General features: G+C 42.9%; 1 protein-coding gene across 2 annotated transcripts in view; it reads left to right on the forward strand.

The window, feature by feature from the left end:
• The first annotated feature begins 15,359 nt into the window (after positions 1-15,359).
• The window catches only part of wasla (WASP like actin nucleation promoting factor a), a 29,329-nt gene continuing 20,892 nt past the window's right edge, over positions 15,360-23,796 (forward strand). For both annotated transcript variants that reach the window (XM_083763230.1, XM_083763231.1), the window contains exons 1-4: positions 15,360-15,907; positions 20,691-20,825; positions 21,943-22,029; positions 22,776-22,872. In XM_083763230.1, the coding sequence (XP_083619356.1) occupies positions 15,791-15,907; positions 20,691-20,825; positions 21,943-22,029; positions 22,776-22,872 (436 nt within the window). In that variant the 5' untranslated portion in view covers positions 15,360-15,790. The remainder of the gene's footprint in view (positions 15,908-20,690; positions 20,826-21,942; positions 22,030-22,775; positions 22,873-23,796) is intronic.

The following is a 23,796-nucleotide window of genomic DNA, read 5'->3' on the forward strand; positions in this document are numbered from 1 at the left end:
GGGGGACGTTTCTTTCAAAAGATATTTTGAAATATTTGAGATGACCATAATTTCACTCAACTCCAATTCAACTTGAGCATTGCCTAATAACGCCATGACGGCTTCCACGTTTATTTCTTTTTTCTCTCTCTTAATGACCGTGGTAGCCCAGCGGCCTGGTTTTCATGGCCATCCAAGACCCAAGACAAACAGTGTGTGGTGCAAATCTGTGAGTCTCTGAGGCTAAGCTGAACAGACCACAGCCAGGCCCGGTGCCACCGACTGACCACAAGAAGAGACCCCCCAAAAACAATGTCTCTACTCAAGTTCAAGTTCAATACTGACAGAAGAATCTCCCTCCTTTTGATCTTGTGTTTTCTCTCAAACAGACGCCGCTAAATGGGCATAAGTCGGCCTATATAGACCTTGAATCCTGGCTGATTGGATCCAGATGAAGTCGGGGGTGGGATGAACTTTCAGCATGGCTGCAAAGTTATAAATGTAGTTACATTTAAGACTCTCCTTTGTGACCTGCATTTTGTTTTTTTACAGTTCTATTTATGAAATCAGACTGGCATCTATAGCTGCATGATATAGGGACTGTGATCAGAGTTTACCATGAATAAAGTAATTTCAGATGAATAGCCACACATAGAATCCATGTTCTGGTGTTAAACATTGACAAAAATAGGCCATGTACAAGCTCAGAACTGAGTTTATACAGTAGATCGTCTATTTTCAGTGAAGATAGTTGAGTTGTGTGTAGAGAGGAAATCTAATTGTGGTATGTGAGGTTTGAGTTGTTAAAGAAATTCATATCTACAGTATAACCAGTATTCCCTTTCAAACTATTCATCTTCAACCCATCAAATCTCTTCAGTTGCTTGCCTAAAAATGCGAACAACAAGAAATGTTACATGCGTTACATGCAATCTTCATGTGGTGAGCGAAATGAAGTATCTTTGACATACAATATTAATACCACATGTGTGAGCAATTGAATTGGCATAAATATTTTGGTCAGGGGGTCTTAAGGGGTTCTTAGGCCTGTGCACGAGTCTGCATACCAACAGAGTGGCAGTTCAAGCTGTGTTTGAGTTAATCCATTCTGGGCGGGAACCCCTTTTGGTGTTTTAAAGCATTATGTTATACTTTAGCTATTGGAAAATAGCAGATCTACAAGCTCATAGCACGCCACCGAGTGGCACGCTACGAGCTTGTAGGTCTGCTATTTTAGAAAAATCGTGAAAATGTGCCTCAAATCTTTGAATTTTTCAGTTTCAGTTTTTAACTAAAAACTTTGCCTCTGGAGGGTCCCTGGAACAACATATTTTCAGATGGGGGTCGGCGGCATATTACATACAATTTTTGAGGTCCTTGACATGAAATATTGAGAACCACTGATATAGAAACATCTGTTTCTCAGAAAAAAAGATTTCTAAAATGTCGACGTCGGGCCTAAATAGGTTAAAAGGCTGCACATGTTTCAATCTGGAAAATATGAAGCTAACCTTGCATTAGCAGTGAATAGCCCATGCAGGAGGCAGGCAGCCATATAAGTACCATGTCCAACATGGTGCTTGTGCTGAACGCATGATGATCATTATTTAGCTATTGCACACACGGTAAAAAGAAAAGTGTCTGTAGTTTGCAGTTTTCTTTTGGAATGGCTAGACAGATTATGACATTCTGCCCTGTGCGTGCGTGCGTGCGTGCGCATGTGTTTGGCATGCATGATATACGTTTTGTACTGTATTATGACTATCTACATAAACGTCTAAGTGTGATCTATATAGATTGCATACGCAAGTTTTGCACACACACACTCCCTGGATGCCAACGCAGAACGGCCTGTTATAGCGCCACCAGGAGGCCGACTCCAGATTCTGTCCAAAAATCCCGCAAATCGTTACACAGTATCTCTATAGTCATGTGTTAAAGACGGATCTGGATTGGCTATGTAATAACATTTATGCCTAAGTTTGCAGTATTGGCCCGTTTTGAACAAAAAGCCTCAAATCATGAACGCAGCTTGCAATTTACTTGAAATCTTTAATGGACTTTCCTACTAGGCTGAGGAATATTTCCCACCCTTTTCACATTGGCCTGTTATAGCGTCACCAACAGGTGGATTTTTGCAAAACACATTTTTGGAACAAAATGCCTCAAATCATGAACGCAGTGTGCAATTTACATGAAATCTTTCACGGACTTTCCTACTAGGCTGAGGAATATATCCCACCCTTTTCACATTGGCCTGTTATAGCGCCACCAACAGGTGGATTTTTGAAAAACACATTGTTGGTACAAAATCCCTCAAATCATCCAATTGCCATCCAAGGCGTTAGAAGAAATGTCACCCTTTTCACATTGGCCTATTACAGCGCCACCTGACCTGCCCTGGTGGAGACCTGTGCCCCGAGGGGCACTTTTTCTATTTTTACGTATTTTGGTCATGATTTAACTGTTGAACATAGAGAACAATAAAGGCAACAAGATAACTATTGCCCAAAAAGGTATGGGCTGATGCCAATCTTAGCCAATCAGGATAGAATATGAAAAGTCTGACAGATCCGTGTTCCACATGACTATAGAGATAATGTCTACCAATTTGCGTGATGTTTGGACCAAATCTGTATATCCTGGTTGCACTATAACAGCCCCATGTGAAAGATATGGGCCCCCAGGGGTCTACACCAAAACACTTCGGGAGACTCTCTTTAGCTGGTTTTGAGGTTAGGTTCAGGCATAATTTCTGTGAGGTTAGGTTAAGGTTAGGGTCATAGCATAGTTTTTGTGAGGTTCAGGTTTATGTGCAATCTGGGCGACACACCAATGAAAGAGGGATCCCTGTATAGCAAAAGTTTGCTGATCTACGCAACTGTGATGCAATGTTGTCTTTGGCAGAACATTTAGATTTTAGTTTTAGTCATAGTCTCTTGAATACCTTCCATTTAGTTTTAGTCACATTTTATGCCCTTTAAGTTTTTTAGTCGACTAAATCTACAGTTGATTTAGTCGACTAAAATGCATTTTGGCGGGCCTTGATGCCGTCGTAATTACTGTTTTTACACTTGCTGAAAATAGCCAATCTACAAGCTCACAACGCGTCATGCTGCGACGCGTTGTGAGCTTGTAGATCTGCTATTTTCAGTGTGTAAGTGTCAAATGACTTAGGCCTATACTGGATCTCTTGTCCACTAGTCCCTTCCTAACATTTAGTCTAGTTTTTATTTGTTGACGAAATTGTCAGTATATTTAGTTTTAGTTTTAATCATCATAGCTTAGTTTTCATTTAGTTTCCAATGTAGTTTTCGCCAGTAAAGAAAACGGTATAGTCGACGAACATCTTTCGTCTTAGTTTTAGCCATTGCTGTGATGTTTAGGATGCTAAAGCTTGATGAGTCTCTGGGGGAGAGGATGTGTGAGAGGTGGAAGGAACGTGAAAAGTGAGACCTTGGAGAAGTGAATGTGAATGCACTGCAACACTCATCATCACCGACCACAAGCAGCCACCACCAGGCAGGCAGAAACTATGAGTCAGTCAGAGTGTGTCTGTGTGTGTAGTTGAGTCAAGTCAGCATATGGATCACAGAAGATTGTTTGTTGACGGTGTCCCATCTGCATATCAACTCTCTCACCATATGGAGGCCTGTGTTTGTTTTGAGTGATAGAAGCCGTCTACAGTGGCAGTTGTGTGTACAGTATGTGCGCGGCTGTGCGCGCTCCATTTGTAAATTCCATAACACGTCTGTTGTTGTTGTTGTTGTTTTGTTGCTGTGGATAGTCTTATGTGTGTCAGAGCTGTCATGCCCTCTGGCCCTAAACAACTCCCCTTATGCCCTCCTGCAACACCTGCACATCTCTCTCTCTCTCTCTCTCTCTCTCTCTCTCTCTCTCTCTCTCGCTCGCATGCACACACACACCAGGGACGGCTCCAGGGACGGGCAAGGGGGGGCTTTAGCCCCCTCTGGTGGAGGATTAGCCCCCCCTAAGCCCCCCCTCCAAACAAGCCAAATTGACTGACTTCTATGTAAACCAAGATTCATTAGCCCCCCCTCTAAATAGCCAGCCCCTCCATATCACCCACAGTCACAATTTTCTGGAGCCGTTGCTGTACAGTGTGTGTGTGTCACACACACACACACAAGCACATGCATGCACGCACGCACGCGCACACACACACACACACACACATACAGTGAGTAACTGCAGTGTTAACCTAGTTGATTCTCATCACTGAGAACAGCTTTAATGATATTCATATGTCCTTAATTGTATCATGCCGTCTCTCATTCTGCTCCGTTGCTTTGGTCAAAGCAAATTTCCATATGGCATAGTGGTTGTATTAATATGACTCAAGGCCAGCACATTGATGCCTGTGGTGGCACAGAGTTGCATGGAATGATTAGCCTACATATTAGATTTAATTACATCTGAGCAGCAGTGATTACATGAGTCCTTTAATGCCCCTGAGATTTTAACATATTTGTATGCACATTTTCTTCCTAGTCTAATGGACTAAAGGGTTTCAATACTAATCAGCAATAATTGATCAAAAGTTCACATACCTCCAGGTGATAGTAGCTAGTCCTTTTTTGCTCGATGGAGTCTCTCGTCTTCCTGTTGGCAAAAAACTGAAATTGTTCTCTTCTAGAATGTAGACAGTGTTTCCGACCAACCCCGTGTCCTGGCTGGGTCCCTTGGCCCGGTTAGTGGAACCAGTGATGGCCCCACTATTGTTGGCTTGGCCCCTCCTCGTTGACCTGGCTACTAACTCAACCAAGGGAGATAGACGGCCACAACTCTCCCACCAAAAAGAGCTCATTCCTTCCTGCCCAGACCATTCTAGTCAACTAGTTTACTAGATGAAAACCTATATCATTGGCAGTTGCTGTCAGGCAGAAATGCCTTCTCTCCGTATTTTTCTCCCTACTTGATCGTATTAGTGTCACAAAAGTATCAAAAGTAGCACATGTGCAAGCTCCACACGTGGTGCGTGCGAGTGTATAGATCTGCCACTTTTGCTATTTTGGAATTTGGGGTTTGAGGTCTCCATGCACCCGACAGAGACCATATGATGTAGCATTGTTGTTTGGAATAAATGCATCAATGAGATCAGAATGGATCAAATGGATTAGTTCTCTTGATCAAATGGATTAGTTATCTTGATCAAATGGATTAGCTATCTTGATCAAATGGATTAGTTACCTTGATCAAATGGATTAGTTCTCTTGATTATATTACTTATAGTCTTGCACTCTAGCCAGCCAAACTGTTACTTTTCACGATTGAGGAATCAAATTCAAAAATAGCAATAGTAGCAGATCTACAAGCTCAAAACATGTCACTTCGAGCTTGTGGATCTGCCACTTTTGATGCTTTTACGGAAAAACACAAAATGTTACAATATGGAAATGGTTTCTGCCCGAAAGCAACGATCCATCTCTCTATATCTATAATTGGACCAAGTGTGTGTGTACGTACGTATCCACGTAACTCAAGAACCGTTCGCCCCACCGACTTCAAATTCGACACATGCGTTCCACACCACCACAGGGAGTGCAGTGCCCGGTGTCGGTCGGACCCACAGTTGTCCAGAACCGCCACAAAAGGCCTCTCTCTGCCCAGGCTCTGGACCTGATATAGGAATAAAGAGACACAGAGAGACAGATACAGACATCTCCATATAAAAGGGACAGATGGGTGGAATGGGTACATCGTTACCGACTCGGTGCTCTGCAGCCGGGCACCGGTCTAGTGTAAGCAATATCACATGAGAGCCAGTACACTCATACTGTACTGCACGGGACAAGGTTGCGGCCTCGTGCCTATATGACCTCGTGCCTACGACGACAGATTACGATTTATTGGTTTATTTAATCATTTATTTGGCTCTGCCAACGCAAATAGTTTTGTAACTGCTTTACTGTTGCCAGGCAACACATAAACATTTGCTGGCACACTAAAAGGGATATTTTACTACTATTTCACCAATTGTAACGTGGTACAATAGGGTGAGGATGACTTTTTTCATTTATTTTATTCCATTTTTGTCATTATTTTACGTTCTCAAGGAATTGAAAAAAGTAGAGTAGATGACCTCAAAATATCCCTTTTCTAATTCTTTGCTACTTTTTGTAAGTCGGCACGTTACTGCAGGCCAGCTAGTTGTATCATGTACAGATATGTGTCTTGTGCATGTTTACATTTTTCATGAAACCAGTAAAATTGGCTGCAGGTGTGATTCCGATGAGTTAACAAACTTAAAAAGAGTGGCAGGGGTCCCCCAGGGGTCCATCCTTGCCCTCCAAAGAGTGGCAGAGTCCCCCAGGGGTCCATCCTTGCCCTCCAAAGAGTGGCAGAGTCCCCCAGGGGTCCATCCTTGCCCTCCAAAGAGTGGCAGAGTCCCCCAGGGGTCCATCCTTGCCCTCCAAAGAGTGGCAGAGTCCCCCAGGGGTCCATCCTTGCCCCCTTAATCTTTTCACGAGGCGATGCGTTGTGAGTGTTATGTGCTATTTTATGTGCTATTTTTGTCAAATGTTTTGCCTATTATTACATGCCCAGAAAAGGGACACTACTCACGCTAGGGTTCAAGTGATTATCATAGATAACGACTGATCGTTAACTTACGGTTATTATTAAATAACCTACTCTATTGCTCAACTGTACTACTCTACCTATACTCTATTGCTCAACATTCTAGGAATGCATCTTTTCCAAACAAATCTCTTGCTCATAGAACTAAACTGTCCAGCCAGCACTTGCTTAAGCCAGAGAGGAAAGGTGTTTGCTGTATAAGAATTAGCTGACATCCGTGAAAAGGTGTAACTCCAGACAGTTGCATAACAAAGGAAAGGGGTGCTCCACTTAGTTTTTGGCGTTTCTCATACGTATTTGTTTCAACAGCTGAGAAAACAGCCATGGTGCGTATGGTGGACTAACTTGTACAACACCTCTGGCATCAGCATCATCGTTCAAACATTGCAGATCATGATGGCCATGGCCCACACACATGCAGAATGGCCTTCCATCCGCACGCAAAGTTGACTTTACACAACATCACCTCTGAGGTCCGTCACGCGATATCACATAAAAAATATTGCCGTGGTCTGTGTTGCGCACATGTACCATAAAAAAACAACCCCAGACACATTCCTCGAGGCCAAGTATTTCCTGCAGAAACAGCTGAACAGCGTCTACAGGCCTCGCGGCGGGTTCGACGCACGTAGTATCTCCGGCTTTTCCCGGCCCAGCCTCCCACGATCCGATCGTGTTCTTTCATCGATGGAGGGTCATGTGGACGAGTACAGTTCTCCGTAACTCAGCTGTAGAAACAGTTTAAGACAAGTGGTTTGCTTGAAACCTTTACAATGTGCTTGGCTGGTGTTGACTTTATACAGACTCACACAGACCTGCCTGGGCGTTAAAAACATGAGTAAGGTGTGTGGGTTCCTACATGGCTTGCTTCTTCTTCATCTTCATCATTAGGATTAGTCCTTGCCAGCAGTGTGTCATGGTTATCCCATGTTGGAACATTGTCAAGGCTGATTTGTGAAATGTTGTTTTCCAAATCTAGCTGACTAGCTCAAATTGAATATGAGACTGCTCGCCCCTTTACCAAGTCGCCCCGGGCGTGCAGCTGGCGGAACATCGCGGCCTGGTATTCCTACAGTAATCTAAGCACTGATAATTGGTTCTCAGTGCACTCGTCATATAGCACTGACGAAGGTCTTAGGACCGAAACGTTAGCTTTTTAATTGCACTTTGAGCACAGAGCACTTTATGAGCATGATAAAATAAAATAAAAAATATTTTCTTAAGTTTCAGTGAGCGAGTCTTTTTCTGTCAAAGTTTACCTAAAGTAATCTAAGTAAATTTTGCTTAAACGGTTAAACCTAACCTTATTAACCTAACCTCAACCTCAGTAAAACGATGCCTAAACCTAACCCTATTCCTAAACTTAACCCCAGTAAAACTATGCCTAACCCTAAACTTATTTCTAACCTTATTCTCAGTAAAACAAAATAAAGAATACAAGAACCGCCGCACCGAGCTGTCGGCGTGAGGTCGGCGGAAAAAAGCTGGGGCGAGATGGAATTGGGGCGACATGACCCGTTACCCTCAAATTTTTGCTCAAGAGCTTTTCACATCACTCAGCAGCCAAAGTTGGCCTATTGCTCAATGCGAAAAAGACAGAATGCCTGCTTCTGAATGAAGAATCTGATCACCCAACCACCATCCGCTCCATAGATGGCAGTGCATCTTTATGGTGCTGAAGGACAATGAATAAGGAGTTTCGGGATCGTCTGAGGGAGGGCAGAATCCATTTGTACCGGCCGGCCCGTCGGCCGGTGCGATGGGTCGGCCGGTCCGTGGGTGGGTCGGCCGGTCCGTAAGTGGGTTCGCCCGGCCGGAAAAAATAAATAAAAATAAAAAAACATTTTTCTTTTTTTTTCAAATAGTCAATTTTCAATTGTCTCAACCATTACTCAATGGCTCTGGTCTCAGCCACCACGGTGGATATTTTGACATTCCGTATTTATTTATTTTTTATTTTTATTATACAGTGTCACAAAAGTAGCAGATGTGCAAGCTGTAGTTTCGAGCTTGTAGATCTGCTACTTTTGCTATTTTTGTATTTGAACCCTGAAAAGTGACAGTGTTGGACATACAGTATGAGGTTTCCACCCGACATAGACGATATGCTACTTCTGTGCCACACAAGCTCTTTCAAACACTATGATATGAATTGAATGTGCTGTGCACCTTCATTCTCCGAAGAGGATGACCCTTACTGAGCACCACCATTAGAATAAACCTTCCCGTCTTGCAAAAAAGGGCGGATTTCCATGAAACGTTTGCAGAGTGCAAGTCAGGGGAGGATGAACCTTACTCATTTGAATGTTGCCATGACTTTCCCTCTTGCGCCTCCCTCGGGTGAAAATGATGTATTTTCACACAAGATCTCTCATATTCTAATAATATTGCAGGATTTTAAAGCCTGCACAGCCTCTAGCATTATTATTATTATTATTATTATTTATTTTTGAGGTGGGGGGGGGGGGGTTGATCCCAGATGACAGTGAAGTGACACATTGAAAATAGCCAATCTGTAGATCTGCTATTCTCACAAACTTTATTTGTGGAACAGAGTCAAACTAAATGCAATCTGAAAACCCATCTGCAAGTAAAGGAAAAACAGTGCCATCTTTTCCTTTGATTTTGAGTCAACAGTCTGTCTCGAGACACTAAATGTCACTAAATGTAATGGTAATGCCTACAAATACGACATTACAAGTGCTTGTCAGTTGATTATTTTGGAGGGTCAAGGCCTGAAAAGGTTGAGAAGCACTGGTCTATAGTGACTGACATGCCCAAAAGAGGAACACCAAGATTCACTTGTTCTCCTCAATGGCCCCTTTTCCACCCAAAAAAAAGTTTAGTTCTACAACTGGTTCCGTTCTATAGATTCTTGGAACCTTATGGTGGTGCTTTCACGGACATTGTTTTGGTTCCAGATCCGAACAAACTTTTAGGGTTCTGAACCAATTCATTGTCAGTGGAAACACTCTGAACTGGTTCAATATTTGGCGGGAACAAAGAACCGAACCGGTTCAACTCAGGTGAAATAGGGGCCTCTAGTTTGAAACAGACTATAGTATAGTTTGAAACAGACTTTAATATAGTTTGAAACAGTTGGTTCTTTGGTTGGTAAGATCAAAAGAAAATGAGTCCATTTTGTGCCCCCTGTTGGCACAGCAATGACTCCATGAGAACTTCCTCGCAAACATCAAACGCTCTCATCATCAGGGCTTTAGTGAGCGTCTAGACACTAAAGCACAGGAGGAAGGAAGCGTCACAGACACAACTTGACAAATCTAATCAAACCGTTCCATTCCACACATAATAACATTAGACATTAAGACCTGAAGCGGAGGTGGATTAAGGCCAAGACTGTGAGTCTAGTTCACAACTATTCTGCTGAGTGGGTGTGTCAGTTGATTCCATGTAGCTGAGCTGCTGACAGGCATGTTTTCCACACTGCAGTTTGTTTGCCACATTCAGTGTTGCTTGAGAATGAAGTGTCTGCTGCCATCTACTGGCGGAGATTTCATAATACAACCTTTGGTATCTCAAATTACTTTTTATCAGTGGTGGCAACTTGGCAAGTAACTAAGTACATTTACTCAAGTACTGAAGTAGCCTACAATTGGTGTATTTCAAAAATATATATATACTTTTTCCCACTCTCATTTCAGATGAAAATATTGCACTTTTTACTGCAATTATTTGAAACTTTAGTTAGTAGTTACTTTATAACTTTTAAAAAGTTCTCAAACATTTTAAAATATATTCAATGAATGAGTACTACCACTTTCGGTATAGGCTACTTTTGTATTGTACTCAAGTAAATTATTTGTATTATTAAAACCGCTGCGATTTGTTTATTTCTGGAACACAGTGGACACTGTCTAAGATTTCCCTATCTGTAACCCAGGGGGGTAGCAAATAATTGTAAATTTGTAGCAGAAAATATATATAGTTTGGTTTGATTTATTCAAATTCTCAACATTACAGCCATATACAGTACAATAATAATAAATTAATATGTGCACCTATCTAACCACAGAGTGCACGTTAACACATTACAACCAAAGAGCCTTAGTTTCTCTGTCCCCAGGATCAGTCCGTCTTCTCAGAGACAGAGCAGGTGAAACCTCTGTCGACCAGTAATTGACGAGGTGATATGTTGAGACAATATTCTAGGTGCTGAGGGTTATGCTTTAATGTACGTCATATCATGGGGAGAAGTACGTTAGGTCGAAACATATAATTTTTTGCCTGCTGTGTCGCTGAGTAATTATTTTGGGAGCATTCTAAAGTGAGTTGCGAGCCCCCGCTTTTGTTCTACTTTGCCTGTTTTTTACAGTTCGGCTCAGCAACAATAACGGAGGATGTGGGCGTTATATTTTATTCTGAGAAGTATTGACACAAGCACAGGGATAGTTGCTATAAAGGACAAGCTGAACCATAACATATGGGCTATAACAAAAACATTGCTGATATCTTGGCTCCTATACAAGTAACCAAAATGTCATAATGTATTTTTATATTATTTTTATTTAACCTTTATTTAACCAGTAATAACACATTGACACACATTTTTTAAGTGGGAACTGGCCAAGCGACAGAATACATAATTAGTTAATTACACTTCAAACTAAGCTACATCGTACATGTCAAGTTATACAACAGCCAATATTAAATCCATGACAATACCTACAGAAAGGTATACAATATATACAACAATAATCCAAAATGGTACACTAACAATAACCGGGTACAAGACATTTTGCACTCAAATACACAAAGTAGGCCCCTACATTTATGGACGGGAACCAAAAAACAATAAATCCAAACATGTGCAGGTGTTGGATTGTACATTTAAGATGATCCTTTTGAAACTTCTCAAGGGAACTTTCAAGGCCAATTTTAATCTGGCTTGCAGGTCATTCCACGACCAGGGGCCAAAGAAAGCGAGAGTATTATACAAGTACAATAAGTGATAGTAAAATATGAATATTATTATAGTACAATGTGTAATTCTTCTGAACCACTTTCTTCAGATTGTCATTAAATGACACACATTTCTGACTTCTGTGAAATTACTTCTGTGTAACACTAACTGATCAAGTTTGTCTCTCAAGGCAGACGGCAGCACTGAGTACGTGTTGCGACATTGTGGATGCTAGCCAATGTTTTCAGTCGGTCCAGGGTACTGAAACCTTTACTCAGAGGAAACAGGAAAACCACCAACATCAATCTGGTGACCACAGCTTCCACCCGAGGAAACAATTAATCTTTGCACTAATAATTTACCAGTCTTTATCACTTCTCCTGGTCATAAATTAGACGACAATCTAAAGGCAAAGTTGTTCTTGTAGGAGGTCCCCCTGGCAAAATGAGGAACAGTTTAATTTTAATATTATTTCCAATCTAGAAGTTAACTGTTCAGATTATGGGTTTTATTTCTCCACTGTTATCTCCCCACCTATAGACAATTGTAGAATTCTGTACTATATTTAATGTAACAACAAAATCACACCTGTGTGAAGTGTAGTGTGTGGGGCTCCTCGGGGGCAACATCCAGACCCCCAGGAACGCGCCCAGGGGGCTAGCCCGGTTCCGGCGAGCTTTCCCGCGTCCGAAGCGGTCGAGAAATGACAGAGTTGCAGCATCATGTTGCAGCTTTCCGTGCTCATCCGTCCTAGGACATACATACATACATACATACATACATACTGTACATACATACATACATACAATTTCGCCACAAATACAAAAACCTTCTCTAAAACGGTGTCCCAAGGCCATGTCACCACTGGGTTCGCATTCACACCATCCCCCAAATCTATGCCAGTAGATTGAGTTACATCAGTTCTGGGTTGACCAAACTCCTGACTTGATTTTCTGGTTCCACACCGGATTAATGACTGGTCACACTCGTTGTGACAGTTTCACCACCTGTGCCTTTTTATGGAGGAGGAGGTGGTTGTATGTTACTGGATACCATATCTGCATTACTTCCCTGTCCCCCCCAGTCTTCACACTTATACCCGGTAACATTAAAGAAGCAAACATGAAAACATTGCCAGGATTTAAAATTGTATAAATAAATGAATAAAAATAATCCAGAGAACATGTGTTTACGGTTTATGTCTGTACTGTATGTATTATATTAAATTTCAATCAGGGAATGCCTGTGTCTGTACAATACAATTGTATATTTCATTGTTATATTATGTAACATATAATAACTAATTATTGTATTCATTGTACCGCACTTTTGTCTACTTTTGTTGTTTTTAAATATGCTTTTATAAATCAACTTGGTTTCAGTACAGGGCAAAAATATACAGTGTGTGTGAAGAAAAACAAATCATAGCATAGCAGGTGATACCACTTCAATCAATAGTAATTTCAAAAGCCCACACATACATGCCTGCGAGATGAGAAAATGTCCTGCAATGTGTGAATGCGAGCTATCTATCTCTCATGCATTGAGCTGGCAAGGCCCTCACACTCACAGAGAGACTCATGCTATGCGTGGTGGTGGAATAACGTGGGCTTTTTGGTTGAGGCCAAAGAGAGAAAGAAGATCAGTGGACGCTTTGTGCTGCAACATGATCTTGTTCTGAGCTCCGGTTTATGAATGCAGCAGACAATCTACTTGTGTTGAGAAAGTGAATGAATATTCACCAGCTGAAGCCACCGCCACCTGGAGGTGACGTGATGGTCGTGACCCCTTCCCCAGCAACAGAGGCTGGCAGTACTGTGTGTGTGTGTGTGTGTGTGTGTGTGTGTGTGTGTGTGTGTGTGTGTGTGTGTGTGTGTGTGTGTGTGTGTGTGTGTGTGTGTGTGTGTGTGTGTGTGTGTGTGTGTGTGTGTGTGTGTGTGTGTGTGTGTGTGTGTGTGTGTGTGAGAGTGACACTAATTTATTATTTTCTAAACAAACAAAATCTCCTTAATGTGTGTCTTTGCCCCATCAGTCCCATTCTCTTGTCAGAGAGTGTTACATAATCCCCTGGCTTGTTCTCCGGGACAACAACGATAAATGCACAAACAACAGCAGAGAGCCGTGTGAGCCCTGCCAAACCCCCCGTGTCCACTACCCATCTGTTGATCCCAAAATATTCTTTGGTAGTATTCCTGTCTGTCACGTGTGTGTGTGCGCGTGTGTGCATCAATTTATTTATAGTAAGTGTTTACATCTACCTGCAGTATACACAATGTTGCAACATAACTTGAGCAATGAGCATGCATAGTGCATACAGCATGTTGCATCCATAAGCATGCATACAGCATGTTGCATCCATAAGCATGCGTACAGCATGTTGCAACATACGATATGTTGTGACATACTATGCGTGACATGCCTTCATCCATCCGGTTGTTTGACCTATGATCCAGACTAAACCATATCTATCAGTTAGATCAATGGCCCTGCAAGCGTTGCCCTATAGCCTGAGGCTCTACAACTTCTACCCAATGCTGTGTAAACATGGAATCTTAAAGTTACACAGTTTCCCCCATAGCTGTATAGCGGCTCCTATATGGCCTCATAGATTAGTGATGTTGTTGCTAATGCCCAGGTTTAACCAAAGGTGGCAGGTGGCTCCTGCCTGGTGGGGCATCGGTCTTTAGTTAGTGTACGGTCCATCTGTCTACTTTTTCATCCCTGTGTATTTGTTTTGATGGAGGGCTATAGAGGATAAGCTAGAGCGAGGAGGATCCCAAGTCATGCAATGATAGTGCGGGCGAAGGTTGTTGGGGGACATGGAACATGATGTGAACATGTGATGTAGAGTTAGCACCTGTTGTCACCTGTTGTTGATTTCTAGGTCGTTTTTTTAATATCATTGGTGTGTGTTCTATAATAAATGCCATACATTATATCATTCTGATCAATTATGTCAGTATAATAATTATACAATTCCAAAGTGAAAGGAAAGATGATAGTTAGTCGATGGAGGTCAGCAAAAAAGGGCTTTTTTGGAAACAAGGATTTTTGAAGGTGGTGTATGGTGAAATGTAGTGGCATACATTCATTACAAATAAAAATATTTAGCAGCCAGCTACAACATTGAAGAAGGTATTAAACCTTTAAATTGCTATGCAATTTAAAAGAGTTAGTTGTGGTTTAGCCCTGAAACATGACATGTCATAATCAGTGTGGTTGTATATAATGGCATTGCATAGCCTATAATAATTTGCAGTGCAATGCCTAATAACATCATGCATGATTGCATATTAGCCTATATCATGCATTGCATTGCATTATTATCATTATTTACAGCCTATGGGCATATATTTAATGCAAATGATTGCATTGCATTTGCATTGCATTGCATAATATAACATCATGACATGCACATGCATGTCTTTGCATTACATAATTTGCATACCGTTATAATATCGAGGTCAGTCAGGCCAGGGCACGCGGCGTTGTAGTTGTCTGACAGCATGATGACGACGTCCCTTTAGCGCCGCCCCGTCACAACGACACCCCCCCCATACTGCATTCCTGTTGCTAAATCCACAGGGAATCAGGACGAAACCATTCAGCTTGTTAGTGTCACGACATTCCGTCTCCCCCATCCTGCAAACACTAGTAGGCTAAATATTGACCGAACGGATAATAAAACAAATATTCAACAATTCTCAACCGCATTAGTACAGTCTCTTTATTTATTTTCACCACCACCGTCGTGCGTGGAAGATACGACAACATGTTATGCCGTGTTGTTGAAGATACCACCCCTTCCCTTTCTCGTCAGAGTGGTGCGTTCCTTCCCACGTCCATGTTGGATGGACGGGACGCAGCATCGATGATGGTGCAGCCGGAGCAGAGTTTCCGAATGAAAGTTTAAGGATCGTTCCCTCTTGTGCGTGCACCACCACGGTTCCCACGGCTTATTTTTAGGACCCAGGGTCATCTCCCAAACGGAGAAGATTGTTGTTTTGCAGAAGCTCCGCGGGGCCTCCAGTCCAATCCTCCACGTTGGAGAGAGAGAGACAGACACACACACACACACAACCCCAGATGAGATGATCCGCCTGCAGGCAGCAGAGCAGGCCGTGGTGTCGGCGACCCAAGCCTGCTGCATGGATATTATTTCTATGTAATACTTGTCTTATCTACAAGAATAAGTGCGTTTTGGGGGTTTATTTTGTGTGTGTGTGTGTGTGTGTGTGTGTGTTTTATTGGGGGTTTATTTTCCAAACCACTGACCACCACACACCAGCCATGAACAACCACCACCACAACCCTCTTCCACCGCGGAGGGTTGCAAACGTCGGCTCCATCCTGCTGACCCCGCAGGAGAACGACTGTTTGTTCAACTACCTGGGAAGGAAATGCATCGTAAGTTATAACATTGATGAAACCTGTTCATGTATTATCATAGGAAAGAACACTTGCTAAGTTGCTATTCATTCATGACGTTAATTTCATGTGCATGATGGAGACTAGGGTATGCGTTTGTGTTTTCAGACAGTGCGTGTGGGCCGCAATAACAAGTGGAACATTTAGATAACATGATGAACGAAGCAGTGACAAGTTGGTGTTTTGAAGACAGTCAGCATCTTGACAGCTCAGCAGCTTTTCTGCATTGGTTTGGTTTTTTACTGGATAGTCACTGCATGCATGGTGCAGGTTTTTAATGCAAGCTGGACTGGACCAGTGTTGCCATGTCTGCTTATTGTAACCGACTTTTTGGGTTTTGTTTTTCTGTGAAGTCGCTTGTACGTTTATCGTTATGTGCATGGTCGCTGGGGGTGGGGGGTCCTTGCTGTGTAATGTTGTTTTAGACCAGTGGTTCTCAAACATTTTCATGTCAAGCCAAGGTCATTTTCAGATATATACATATCTGAAAATATTTTGTGCCAGGCATTTTCTTCAAGATTATTCTTGGGAAATAGCTGACGCGTTGTGAGCTTGTAATGTAGATGGTCTATATTAGGTTTAAAGTTTTCATGTGAACCTACCAGACCAGTCTCTTCTTCCGGGCTTGTTTTCATAGACCTGGTTGCTTTTTTTTCTCAAAACCTGGCAACACTGGACCGAGACAGGGGCCCAGGCTGAACCAACTGGACTCGTCTAGAAAAAACAGCAGCATTGATTGATTGATAGTTAGAAATATTTATTAACAGTTTGCAGAATTACAGTACATTTCAAGCACAACTCAATACAAAGACTGTTAACTGTGAATGGACGACCCAATAAAGCATTACACTTGTTTACAATTAATCATTTAGAGACATACAAAGTGACACTTCTATAGCCAAAGAACAGAACAGGAATTCATCATAAAGGAGGTAAAAAGGGAAAAGAAACATATACAGTAAGGGGGGAAAAGGGGTGGAGGCGGGGGGATTCCGATTTTACGGGGGGCCAGTTAAGAATTGCAGCCGTATAGGTGCCCTTTGAGAGCGGTTTTGGTGTATCGAAACTTGTGGACCGGACCCATTGCAAGATGCTATACTCTGTCGTCGACCCTAAGCCATTCCAGCCTGTCAAAGTGGGCAGGGGTGAGGTGCGTTCGGGCGGTGAGGCCAAGTAGGAGCCTGACCAGTTTGTTTTGGGAGGTCTGGACTCTGGAGCCTTGTTTTAAGGGCCTTTGAGGTGCTGTGGTACCAAGAGGTGCATGCATAGAAACCTTGTACGAGGGCTCTTGTTAAGGTCTTCAAGGTGTTTTTGTTGACCAGTGAGGAGATCCTGTAAAGGAATCTTGTTGTTTGATTGACTTTTTTGATTAAGTTGGTGGCCATTTTATCACCGGAAAGATTAGCCTCCAGGATGGAACCTAGGTAGGTAATTTCATCTTTTCGTGTGATAATATTGTCACCCACTCTAACCAAGAATCCATCTGCCTTGCTGAGATTACTATTTGATCCGAAGAGGATGGATTCAGTTTTCCCCAGGTGTAAGGATAGTTTGTTATCAACGAGCCAGGTGCAGATTCTACCGAGTTCAGAGCTGAGGGTCTTTTCAACCTGCAGTTTGTTCCTGTCCGAGACCAGCAGTGCTGAGTCATCTGCGAACAGGAACAAGTTGCAGTCACAAGCTGATGTCATGTCGTTTACATATATAAGGAACAGTAAAGCCCCTAGTATGCTTCCTTGTGGAACGCCACAGCTCACTGGGGGGGGGGGGGGGGGGGGAGGGGGGAGAGACAGTGTTCCGTTCACCTCCACCATCTGTTCTCTCCCCTCCAGGTAGGATTGCATCCAGCTCACTGATGTGCTATCAAAGCCGTTTTTACTTTAGAAGAACTAAAAAACATCGCTAGGATGCAACTGGGACGTATCCTCAGTGATGTATCCCAAGCCGTCATCGGGGTTTCCAACATCATACCCCTCACTCGGGTGACCCAGCCGGGGTGACCAAGTCCCGACCTACGTCCCAGTAGCTGTCCTCGATCAGTCCCGAAGGGAAAAACCAGGGACACACAATCCGCTGCTCCAGAACTACTCTGCCGGTACTGGGCGGGCTATCCGGTGGGTACCGGCCACCGGGTGGGCCATCCGGCACGTACCGGGTGGGCCATCCGGCACGTGGAGGGAATAGGCACTGTGTGTTATAGTATAATTTATAGTAATAACGAAACAAATAAATAATCCACTATTATTGGTCCGACAGTCATTAGACCGACAACCTACCTCTATCCCTAACCTAAAACCATAACCGCAAGCACGGGAGCAGCGCATGTTTGAGCGCTAGTCCGACCGTTGTTCCCGCATGTCTGAATAATGCTCCGTCAGAATTATCATCGGATCCCCCCTCAAATACCAATATTTATAAGCGACTTTACATGAAAAACAAGCCCAAAGTCACTTATAATGAGCCGTCATGGCAACTCTGGTGATCTTGATATTGTGTTTCATCCTGTCGCACTGCAGACTCACGGAGGTGTACAACAAGTCAGCCTTGCTGTCAATCCCATTTACATTTATCCTGTGCTGCTCTACTGCCACCATGTTGGCTATTATGATGATGATACCTAGAGGGCCTCTCCTGTGCAATAGATCACACATTTATTGTAGTAAGAAGAAGGCTTGCATGACTAATGAGAACTAGCCTGTTTTTATTGCCCTTCTTGGATTAGACCTGAGGCCGATTCTGCAGATGCCTTCTAAATCAGTAGTTCTTCGCACACTTTAAAGATTTTAAAAACGTGTTTAAAAATGGCAAATGTACATGCTTGCAGCGCGGCACGAAGCGGCGCACTGTGAGCTTGTATATCTGCTATTGAACGGCCAACGCGAAAATCTGAAATGACACTGGTTTCCTGGTTTTAATGATCTGTTAAAATGATTGTGATGCTATATTAACTACTTTACCGTGGGAGTCGGGACCCCTGGTATATCACTTTCAGAACCAAGGACTTAGATCGATTTCCCAACCAGACAGACTTTGGTCAGTGTGAACCTGGGGATGTGATGTGACCTCAAGTCAAATGTACTTGGTGTTTAAATGTTTTGATGTCAAGACACAGGAGAACCAGAACCAAAAACCTACTGTGTTTGCACAGAGAAGACATACTGATAGCACAGCATCGGTTGAAATCTTCTATTCTATAGCTCCTCTTAGCCCTTTTGACCTTCCCTGTTGTGACGTGGGAGTGCCTTCATGTTGAAAAGCGTTTCCTGGTGTTCCTCCTAAAAATGCTCCATCAATCACTGAGAAGGAAACCAGCCAAGTGACATATCCTCTTCCTCGTTGGCCCTGCAGTGAATGAAGCACAGATTGGGTTCTGTTGCTGAGAGGAGGAACAAAGCCCGAACAGGATGGTCCACTGTGGCTGTGCCGGTCATAGACCTCAAAACCTCAGAGAACTCATCTATCCTTTCCTTTTCATGCAGTGAAAGTGCAAGCTTTTGTGAACACTTCCAGTAGTTAATATGGAAAAATGCCAGATGCGTGTCTGTGCAATACCAAGCCTAATTTGGCAAATGCAGCCATGTCAAGGATATAGCCCGATGTATCTAGCTTGGAAAGATAATTGATGTGGAGGAGGATAGAAGATTCTATCAGCATCTTGTTGTCTAGTTGAGGCAAGGCAGTACTTAACTCATGGATTAAAATTCTCAGTTGCCATGAATGTTTTCAGTCATTTTAATTCTATAGAAGCCAGCATGTCACCTTTGAAAGCATGTAGCGCACCGGAAATAGCAGACCTATATGCGAGCTTGAAGATCGGCTATTTTTCGTTATTAGTTTGTACAACTTGTACAGCAGCTTGTACTAAAAGTACAGCAGCCTTGTGTTACACTAGGCTGCTGTACTTTACCTCATACTTTGCGGTATAAAGTACAGCGGCATTGTGTTCATACAGTACAACAGAAAAATTGGGTATTGGGTAAGACTGACGTTATGTTTCTTTCAGGACCTTTCACTGCTTCGTCTCAACCATTACTCTATGGCTCTGGTCTCAGCCACCGCAGTGTATTGTTTGACATTCCGTTTCTCTCCAAAGTTGAATGTTGCCACTACTGTTGGAGCAGCCATAAACTACACAGGTTCATCCTGATGTTCTGGGCATCTTTGTAGAGTTAGTGTTAGTAAAAAGCAGGTAAAAGAGTAACGTTAACTGACTAACATCAGTCACTCTACCATTCAATGTAGTAGAAGACCTGCGAGTTTACACTGCAGATATGTCGTCTCTGCCTACAGGAAATAAGTTCGCTGCGACCAGGAGACCCGTTTCTGAATCGGTCTATACACAGCTATGTACACTTGACTTAGCAGTTAGCATGCTATCACGCCTCCCCAATTGGAGCCACTAGAGCCGAAATGGTACACAAATCCTACAAATGGTCTCCTAAGTGGGTGCAGTGATCATGTCCGATGTTTACTGGTGCCAGATCCCACAAGAGTGTGAATATAATTGTATATTTGTGTCTCTGGAGAAAAGCCATTTTAGTATGAAAACCATGGGAAGATTGTGTGGCTTGTGATCAGGTCCAATATTTAGTTGACTATGGGGCTGAGGAATCGTTCAGAACATCAGAATCTGTGTTCACGTTCACCCCACCGATTTCCCGCCGATACGGGAAGTAAACCGGAGATTGCATGTCTTGGGTGCTGCATGCTATCACTGTGTGTTGTGCACATTACTAACGACCATCTGTGTTTGTGTCCCCAGGCTCTATGCTCTGCAGTGGTGCAGGTGTACGGGGCTGACCGGAGCTCCTGTTGGGTGAAGAGATGCTGTGGCGTGGCGTGTCTGATCAAAGACAACCCCCAGAGGTCCTACTACATCAGGGTGTTGGACATCAAGGTGAGTCCGTGGGTGTAACTAGCCTGGCCCCCGGAGCAAGCCAACGCTAGGTGCAAATCTGCATTTTGAAAATTTTTAGTGACTTTGAAACTCAGTCAATTAAATTATTTTCAAGTTTGAGACTTGTGCGAATGTGCATAAGTGACGAGGACGAAAGCAACAATTACGGAGCCCCTGAGTGGCCATGGTAAGAAAAATAAATGATCTTGTCCGGACGATATTATCTTGTCCGGACGAGATAATATCTTGTCCGGACGAGATATTATCTTGTCCAGACAAGATCTTTTTTTTTCTTTCCATGGCCACTCGGGGGCTTAGTACAACAATAGTTGTCATTATGGGAATATAATGTACGTTTTATGATGAATATTTCCAAAGCAATATACACTACCACCTACCATAGATGTTGATAATCAACTAGTATCTCCAATTAGTGCTTTTGTTGCATGTAGTATTTATTTTATCAAACTTGAAGTGCAATGACACTTTGGTGGAGGTGTGGGTTATTGGTGAGATATCTTGCGCTGTTGATCAAATGAAAAAAATTCATTGTCACAAAAATATGAATAAAATATCATTGGTAAAGATTCTATGGTAATTCTTTAACACAATAAACATACACAGTGATTCGTTTCAGAAGCATACCCACCAGATCTTCTTACTGTAATTCAAATAGTGAGAAGAAAAGGGTCCCACACGCTGTCTTCACTTATAGAACAATAGTTTTATTCAGGTGACAACGTTTCGGTCTAAACGACCTTCATCAGGTATCCTGATACCTGATGAAGGTCGTTGGCACCGGCTGAGACGGGTTTTGTAATTGTATACATGGTCAGAATCCACTTTGTGCTCGTCTGAAGTTATGTCACGGCAAGGTAACTCCACAACCCAAACCTCTAGTACCAAGGTAACTCCACAAGCCAAACCTCTAGTACCAAGGTAACTCCACAACCCAAACCTCTAGTACCAAGGTAACTCCACAACCCAAACCTCTAGTACCTCAAGGTAACTCCACAACCCAAACCTCTAGTACCAAATATGAATTGTGCTTCTAACGTAATTTCCGTAACTATGTTGCAATTCCGGCCAGAAACTGTTTATTTTCTCTCTTTTCTAGGAAGGAAAGACCATGTTTGAGCAGGAATTGTACAATAACTTCTCCATCAGCAACTCCAGAGCGTACTTCATTTCATTTCCAGGCGATGTAAGTCTCTGAACACTAGCTTTGATTCATCATACAATGTAATAATGTATAGCCTCTAGTGTACCGTTTTATGTTGCCTTGTATCTGTGACTTACACTTTTTTTACGGGTAGTAGTATCTCACAACTGCATTAATATTGATTATCATATTTTATTATAGTATGAAGTTGCCCCGGGGCTCTGTTCTTGGGCCTCTCCTTTTCCCCCATCAAATCTACATAAAATATCTGCCTATTATGACCAGACTAGCGACGCCAAGGTTCATCCAATCCAACTTTATTTATAGAGCACATTTAAAACAACAAAGTTGACCAAAGTGCTGTACAATTAGGCAAAGCCGTAATAAAAAAAATAATACAATGCAGTAATAAAAACATATACAATAAAATCAAACACTCAAGAGTACACATTATTCACGGTTTAAAAGCCAGGGAATAGAAGTGAGTTTGAGTTTGGTTTTGTGAGGTTCGTGTAGTTTAAGTCAGGGATCTTCAAAGTTTAAATTTAAATGAACGTTGATTTTACAATATAAATTGGGGTCCCAGAGATAGAAATGTCATTAAATGGGGGTCCGTAGACTAATGCAGGTCAAACTGGGGGTCCTTGAAATTAAAATGGTTGAAAATCACTGCTAGAGCCGTAAAAATAATCTTCTCTTATGGGGGTCCCTGGCATATCTTTTCATATTGGGGGTCCACGGGCTGTCCCAGACAATGTTTAAAGTGGCTTGATTTGTCTTTCCTGCAGAGCTGCCAGATGGGACTGAACTTCGCAAGCGAAGAAGAGGCCAAGAGGTTCCGACTCGCCATCAATGACCTACTTGGGCGGCGACAGCGCAAAACTGGTAATGCACCACGCCAGAGTCTGTTCCACCGATATGCCTCTTTCTCACAGCCAATGACGTTTCAACTTCGCACTAGTTTCCCACGCGCTTTTACTAACATGGCCAAAAAGCCCCCTCTCTCTCAAACCCACAGCTTCAATCACACCTCATCCTTTTCGATCTTCAGAAACTCTACAACGTCACTTCCGTGACGTGGTGCGTAGAGCCAGTCCTAACACGGAGACAAATGGGTCCAGTACATAAAATAGACTAGACTACATATATTGCACTACATATACGCACCAGGCACCTCCATCAATATGTCCATTTTGTGCAGGATAATGTGGTTTCAGAATGTACAGCAGAATGGTACATATCAAAGTGACTCATGGAAAGGTTGATTATAAGGCTTGGTTTGGGGGCGAGGTCAGCAGTCTGTTTCTAACTGGTCTGCTGCTGTAAGCACAGTGGTGTCCATCTCTGGGGCTCTAGTAAAAGCAGCAGCGTCTCTCTGCATCGTTTGAAAAGGAGAGGGGGGTCTGCAGCAGGCAGCATGGCCTCCCTCCTCTGGCTCCTGGCCAGCTCCTCCTGTTCCTCTCCGCATGCCGGGCTTTTTGATGTGATGCTATTTGCACAGTGGTGAGCGAGGTACATGGCTGGCAGGATAAGCAGTGGTAAGGATCTGAGCACGGCAGAGACCCTAGCTTAGCTTTCATACCTCTTTTCTATCTATCTAACCCACTTTCTCCTCTGTCGAGGTTTCCATGACTTTCCTCAACTCTCTTCCTGACTGATGTTCCTTCCTGTGAGGTAGCATGATGTTCTGTCTGGCTTGTGGCGGCATCGCTGCCTCTCACGTCCAGGTCTGGATCAGAGCAGTCATTGACTTAGAGACTGTCACAATGGCTTATACTAACTTCTTTCCAAAGCAACGCGCTTTGCCTC

The sequence above is a fragment of the Protomyctophum parallelum genome (assembly GCF_964188405.1).
Source record: "Protomyctophum parallelum genome assembly, chromosome: 4".
Classification (NCBI taxonomy): Eukaryota; Metazoa; Chordata; class Actinopteri; order Myctophiformes; family Myctophidae; genus Protomyctophum; species Protomyctophum parallelum.